Below are 7,393 nucleotides of genomic sequence, written 5' to 3' on the forward strand. Positions count from 1 at the left end.
CACTCCAGCCAGGCAACAGAGCGAGACTCCATCTCAAAAAAAAGAAAAAAGAAAAAAAAAGTTAAGGACGTATACTCTCATGCATAAACTAGGGCTCATAATTATTTGCCACCAATGCTGTATTTGTCAGTGTTCTTGCCAAGCTTAGCATCACTCCAGTCATGGTTCCCTCAGAAACCTTGTTTGATAAGCACACCACCTTTTTCTAAGTTTTTTTCTTTTCTTTTTTGTTTTTTTCTAAGTATTTTTAAACTTGCATACAATCAGTTATTGTAATTCTCTGTGTATACAGACATATTTATTGTGCTTTGCTTTATTGTGCTTTGCAGATATTACCTTTTTTTTTTTTTTTAAGAAACAGAGTTTTGCTCTGTTGTCTAGGCTGTAATACAGTGGTATGATCATAGCTAACTGTAACCTCAATCTCCTAGGCTCCAGTCATCCTCCTGCCTTGGCCTCCCAAAGCACTGGGATTATAGGCATGAGCCACTGCACCCAGCTAGATATTGCATTTTTTACAAATTGAAGGTTTGTGGCAACTCTACATTCAGCAAGTCTATTGGTACCATTTTCCCAAAAGCATGTGCTCACATTGTGTCCTTGTACCACATTTTGGTAATTCTCACAATATTTCAAACTTTCTCATCATTATTATATCTGTTATGCTCATCTGTGATCAATGATCTTTGATGTTACTTTATAATTTTGGGGGTGAGCTACAAACCACACCCACATAAGATAGCAGACTTAACCCACAAATGTTGTGTGTGTTCTGACTGATCCACGGACTAGCCACACTGCTGTCTCTCTCTTCAGGCCTCCCTATCCCCTGAGACACAATGATACTGAAATTATGCCACATAATAACCCTATAATAGCTCCTAAGTGTTCAAGTAAAAAGAAAAGTTGCATATCTCTCACTTTAAGTCAAAAGCTAGATGTGATTAAGCTTAGTGGGAAAGGCATGTTGAAAGCCAAGACAGGCCAGAACCTAGCCTAGGCCTCTTGTACCGAACAGTCAGCCATGCTGTGAATGTAAAGGAAAAGTGCTTGAAGGAAATTAAAAATGCTACTCTGCTGAACACACAAATGACAAGAAAGTGAAACAGCCTTATTGCTGATACAGAGAAAATCTGATTGGTCTAGATAAAAGAGTAAGCCAACCAAGCATGCCCTTACGCCAAAACCTAATCCAGAACAAGACCTTAACTCTCTTCTATTGTAAGAGGGTTGAGAGAGGCGAGGAAGCTGCAGAAGAAAAGTTTGAAGGCAGCAGATGTTGGTTCATGAGGTTTAAAATCACCTCACCCCACCCCGCCCCACCTTGCCCTGCCCTGCCCTGCCCTACCCGGCCCTTCCCCTCTTTCTTCCTTCTTTCTTTCTTTCTTTCTTCCTTGTTTTTTAGAGACAGGTTTTCACTCTGTTGCCCAGGTTGGAATGCAGTGGTATGATCATAGCTCACTGTAACCTCAAATTCCCGGGTTCAAGGAATCCTTCCGCCTCACCCTCCCAAGTAGCTGAGACTACAAGTGAGTGCCACCATACCTGGCTAATTTTTATTTTTATTTTTATTTTTTGTAGAGATAGGGGTCTTGCGATGTTGCTCAGGATGGTGTCAAACTCCCAGGCTCAAGCAATCCTCCCACCTCAGCCTCCGAATCTGGAATTACAGGCATGAACCACCATGCTCAGCCAATATCCTTTCTTTCTTTCTTTAAATTCTAATTGTTTTTTATTTATTTATCTTTTTACCACTTCTGTAGAGGAAGAAAGAAGGATGACTCGCATCTACACCAACAGACACTGGGCCTTTATTGGCCACAGCTTCTTTCAGGACATCTTCTCTGCCATAAGGAAGTTCAGTGTACTTTGAACATGTGGCAGCACGATATTTTGAGTCATATTGACACTTCTGATCCTGCAAAAAGAAGTATAAATCAGATAAAGAAGTATACTTCAACTCCTTTATAAATCACCAGTATCCTAAGCCTGGATTTTAAATATGTCTTCTTTCCTTTCTTTAACTTTTTCAGGCGTCTACGGCTCCTTCCTTTGCAAATCTTCCAGATCCTAACAGTCCTGGGTTTCAGCAATAATGGAGGAAATACAGAACTATTCTATTCTTTCAAATTGTGAACATCCTCATACAGGCAAAACTTGCCAGGACAATGACCCCTCAGGCTCTGAGGTGGACTGTAGGGAAATATTACATAGAGATAAAAACCTCTAGATGAGAGCTTTAAAATCTTTTTGAGGCCTGCAAGATGATCTGCAGTTAAAATGATGATATATAAAGACCATATAATATAGGAAACACAGTGTATTTCAAGTGGGAAAAGGAAAGTTACAAATTCATGTTTGTCATATATACAACTATGTTTTGTATTTATTTATATTATTTATTTTTTTGAGACAGGCTCTTCCTCCATTGTCCAGGCTGGAGTGCAGTGGCACAATCATGGCTCACTGCAGTCTCCATTTCCTGGGCCAAGTGATTCTCCCACCTCAGCTTCCTAAGTAGCTGGAACTGCTACTCAGGCGTGCACCACCATGCCTGACTATTTTTTTTTATTTTTAGTAGAGGTGAGGTCTCCCTATGTCACACAGGCTGGTCTCAAACTCTTGAGCTCAAGCAACCCTCCCACCTCGACCTCCCAAAGTGCTGAGATTACAGGCGTGAGCCACCACACCTGGCCAACTATGTTTTTTAAGTGCTTAACAGGAAAATAACTTGAAAGAAATAAACCAAAGTAATAGTGGTTAAGGTAGAAGGTTTTTGAGTGATATTTTTATATTTTTAAAATCTTCTGTAACATGGACACAATCCTTAGGCTATCGTTATATCAAAATGTATAATGAATTTGCGAGGAAGAGGAGAGTATTATTTAGCTTCTCAGTGGGTGGAAGAATGATGTGGTTAATGATCTGAGAATAAGGTTGAGCATGGGAGGCTGCAGAAGAAAAAGTTTACAGAGAAGTAATTTTAAGGATAGTTAAAATCTGTTTTGTTTAATTTTGAGACGGAGTCTTGCTCCATTGCCAAGGCTGGAGTACAGTGGCGTGATTTCAGCTCACTGCACCTCCGCCTCCTGAGTTCAAGTGATTCTCCTGCCTCAGCCTCCCAAGTAGCTGGGACCACAGGCATGCGCCACCATGCCCGGCTAATTTTTGTATTTTCGGTAGACACAATGTTTTACCATGTTGGCCAGGCTGGTCTCAAACTCCTGACCTCAGGTGATCCACCCACCTTGGCCTCCCAAAGTGCTGAGATTACAGGCGTGAGCCACTACATCCAGCCATTAAAATCTGTTTTTAAGCATGAGTGCTGCTTGCTTATTTGTACTACTGATATATTAAGAAGAGTACTTCATCAGAAAGAGAACTCTTGAGAATTTAAGAATTCATGTACAGGGTTCTGTCTCATAACACAATACTGCTTCTCAAGCAATTGGTGTGGTGGCAAGCCCAATGCAGTCAGTCAGTGGATAACATGAGATCATGGGGCAGCACAAAAAGTTTGCTTGTGACACACCGTGGCTTTGTAGGGATAGGAAGCGTCTGAGTCGATGCCGTTGTTATCAATGATGTACTGGAAAGCCGTTGTCATGAAGCCACCATTGCAGCCTTTGTTTCCATATTTTTCAGTTGAGCAATCCACCAGGTTCTGGGCACTGAGAGACACCAGCTTTCCTGTTTTCAGCTTCAGCTGTGCTTCCAGGGCCCCCACAGCACTGAAAGCCCAGCAAGCACCACAAGAACCCTAAAACAGATACAAGGTCACAAACGCAAATCACAGAAAATCATTCGGAATGACTTCCATAACCCAAACTGGACAACGCTCAATTACATCAGCTCTGTCCCGAGGTCCCAGAAAGAGCTCCGCCACTACAGTTTCCTTCTGTCTTTAACAATGGGAATGAAGACTAAATACTTGATGGTTATCTAGGCAAGGTCCAACCTTGATAGAGATTTGCGGTCAACCAAGCTCAGAGCATAATGACCACATTCAAATATACTAAGAAACAATACTCACCGAGCATGTACCAAATTGCACCTATTTTCACCCGTAAGTAAGGGAGATAGTTGCCTACAGTAATGAGATTTTGAGAGAAACTAGGATGATTTCCTTGACCTAAAATACCCTTTCTTCTGTCAAATGATGCCTGAAACATAAGAAATTTAATCTAGGTTGGCATTTTTCAAATCTTTGTTATCTTCAGAATTTTTTTGATCAAAAAATATTTTACAAGGAGGCATAAACAAACACAAAAAGGCAAAGCTGATTTAGTTTTAAAAGGGGCAGGGTGTCCAGAGCCCCATCATAATTGTTCCTCTTTCTCTCTCCTCCCCTCCTCTCACTTTGCTCTCCACCCAAAGGAAGGAAATTGACATTGCTTTTGATTGAAACAAAATTGTTCATTAAAATGCGAGCACCCAGAGAAAGGAGTTCATTAATTTACTCAGAGTTAACATCTAAATATGTGCTTTATTGGGTCTTCTAAAGCTGTTATTTTAGAGAACCTCGAGTAAGAAATCCAAAACTAGTTGAAAGAAAAATATGTAGGTGGAAAAGAATAAGAGATTAGCAGTACCATTTACTTCTTTTTTTGTTTTGTTTTGAGACAGGGTTTCCCTCTGTCACTCAGACTGAAGTGCAGTGGTGCGATCATGGCTCACTGTAGCCTCAACCTCCCAGGCTCAAGCAATCCTCCCATCTCAGCCCCTCAAGTAGCTGGGACTACAGAGTGCACCATGCCTGACTAATTTTTATTTTTATTTTTTGTAGAGACAGGGCCTCACTATATTGCCTAGGTTGGTTTCTAACTCCTGGTCTCAAGCGATCCTCCTGCCTCTGCCTCCCAAAGCACTGGAATCACAGACATGAGCCACTGTGCCTGGTCATCATTTACTTCCTAATAAATTTTTACTTTCTTCATTGATCACAAGCTGGGGTAGCTGCTCAGAATGCTGATTCCTCTCACTTACCCTGACCTCTATGGTGATACATGTGTTTTAGCTCTAACTAATTTAGGATTTTTGCAATTTTTTAAAACAAGCAAACTAAAGGAAAATACAACAGCATAGGAACAACAATTTTACAAGGCACATATTTCATTTTCTAACGATGCAAGACTAACCATGAATTAACTTGAGTGGCACAATTTATAGATCACTCTAGCTCTAGTTCTTTCTTCTCCTTCAACTTTGAAATTCACAAGTGAAATGGAGAAACTTCCTGATCACCAGGGCTCTCTCACGCAACACTGCTTCTCAAGCAATTGGCTTATTGGAGAGTCTAGTGCAGTCAATGCATAGCATGAGCAATGAAAGTCTGTGGTAAACACCTATTTGCTTAGTTCAGTGTTTGTCTAAGTAGGTGGTTCTATAATCACTTAGAAAAGCACTGTGGAGGCTGACCACGCGGGCTCATGACTATAATCCCAGCACTTTGGGAGGCGGAAGTGGGAGGATCACTTGAGCTCAGAAGCTTGAGACCAGCTTGGGCAACATGGCAAAACCCATCTCTACTAAAATACAAAGAAAAAAAAAAAAAGCGGGGTGTGGTGGTATGTGCCTATAGTCACTATGTAGGCTGAGGTGGGAGGATCACTTGAGCCCAAGAGGCAGAGGTTGCAGTGAGCCTAGATCGCACCACTGCAGTCCAGCCTGGGCAAAGCAGAGGGAGACTCTGTCTCAAAAACAAAAAAACAAACAACAACAAAAAACAACGTTGTGAAGAATCCAGTTGTCCCTCAGTATCCACAAGGGATTGGTTCCAGGACCTCTGAGCATACCAAAAGTCAAGAATTTTCAAGTTCCTTATATAAATGACTGAGTATTTGCATATAATTTACACATCCTCCTATATGTGCTTTTTTTTTGGTTTGTTTTTTTTAAAGACAGGATCTCACTGTATGGCCCAGGCTGGAGTGCAGTAGCAAGATCACAGCTCACTGCAACCTCTGCATCCCAGGTTCAAGTGATTCCCCTGCCTCACCCTCCCGAGTAGCTGGGATTACAGGTGCCTGCCACCATGCTAGGGTAATTTTTGTATTTTCAGTAGAGACAGGACTTCACCATGTTGGCCAAGCTGGTCTCGAACTCCTGACCTCAAGTGATCTTCCTCCCTTGACCTGGAAAAGTGCTGGGATTGCAGGCATAAGCCACTATGCCCGGTCTTCCCATATACTTTACTAACTTTTTTTTTTTGAGATGGAGTCTTGCTTTGTAGCTCAGGCTGGAGTGCAGTGGTGCGATCTCAGCTCACTGCAACCTCTGCCTCCCAGGTTCAAGTGATTCTCCTGCCTCACCCTCCTGAGTAACTGAGATTACAGACGTGCTACCGGGCCCAGTTAATTTTTGTATTTTTAGTGGAGACGAGGGTTCATCACGTTGGCCAGGCTGGTCTTGAACTCCTGGCCTCAGGTGATCTGCCCACCTCAGCCTCCCAAAGTAATGGTATTATGGGCGTGAGCGCCTGGCCTATTTTTTTATCTTCACCTTTTTCTGGATATTTTTGATCCACGGTTGGTGGAATCTGCAGATATGGAACCTGTGGATATGGAGGGCCAACTGTATAAATAAAATATAATATGTGATCCTTGCCCTTAAGGAACTTATAATTTAGTTGGGAAGACAAGAATAATGAAAATAATTAGAAAGTAACACGCGAGACTGTAAGATTCACTGTCAAATTCTGTAGCTAGACTAAGCATTTAAAGAGCTCTACCTAGGGTTCAGAGGCTTGGGATGGTAATACTCACTTGATATTTCACTTCAGTAACACACCCTTTCTCTCTCCAGTCCACAGAATCCGGCAATATCTGATTAGAGTTTGACTTATATGTGATATTTCTCTGCCACTGGCTGGGAACTCTCAGGGAACTCATCAAAGACATCACTTCTTCACTGGTCTACAAAGCAAATATACAGTCAGGCATCATTTAATGACTGGAATATGTTCTGAGAAATGCGTCGTTAGGTGATTTTGTCATTGTGCAAACACCATAGTGTCTACTTACACAAACCTAGAGCGTATCGGCTCCTACACACCTAGGCTGTATGGAAGGGCCCGTTGCTCCTAGACTACAAACCTGCACAGCATGGTACTGTACTGAAGGTTGTAGGCAATTGTAGAACAATATGAAGTACCTGTGTATCTAAATATATCTAAACATAGAAAAGGTATAGTGAAAATACAGTATAAAAAGTAAAAATGGGGGCTGGGCACAGTGGCTCACACCTGCAATCCCAGCACTTTGGGAGGCCGAGCTGGGCAGATCACCTGAGGTCAGGAGTTCGAGACCAGCCTGGCCAACATGGTGAAACCCCGTCTATACTAAAAATACAGAAATTAGCTGGGCGTGGTGATGCATGCCTGTAATCCCAGCTA

General features: G+C 42.0%; 1 protein-coding gene across 2 annotated transcripts in view; it reads right to left on the reverse strand.

Annotated features, from left to right (window-relative positions):
• The window catches only part of CTSS (cathepsin S), a 39,384-nt gene that overhangs the window by 16,094 nt on the left and 15,897 nt on the right, over positions 1 to 7,393 (reverse strand). The window contains exons 4-6 of one of the 2 annotated variants that reach the window (XM_011937807.1): positions 6,765 to 6,914; positions 3,533 to 3,760; positions 1,753 to 1,918 (exon numbers count right to left, since the gene is read on the reverse strand). In XM_011937807.1, the coding sequence (XP_011793197.1) occupies positions 1,753 to 1,918; positions 3,533 to 3,760; positions 6,765 to 6,914 (544 nt within the window). The remainder of the gene's footprint in view (positions 1 to 1,752; positions 1,919 to 3,532; positions 3,761 to 6,764; positions 6,915 to 7,393) is intronic. The other variant, XM_011937808.1, reaches the window with a different exon arrangement.

Source organism: Colobus angolensis, unplaced genomic scaffold (assembly GCF_000951035.1).
Source record: "Colobus angolensis palliatus isolate OR3802 unplaced genomic scaffold, Cang.pa_1.0 Scaffold169, whole genome shotgun sequence".
Lineage (NCBI taxonomy): Eukaryota > Metazoa > Chordata > Mammalia > Primates > Cercopithecidae > Colobus > Colobus angolensis.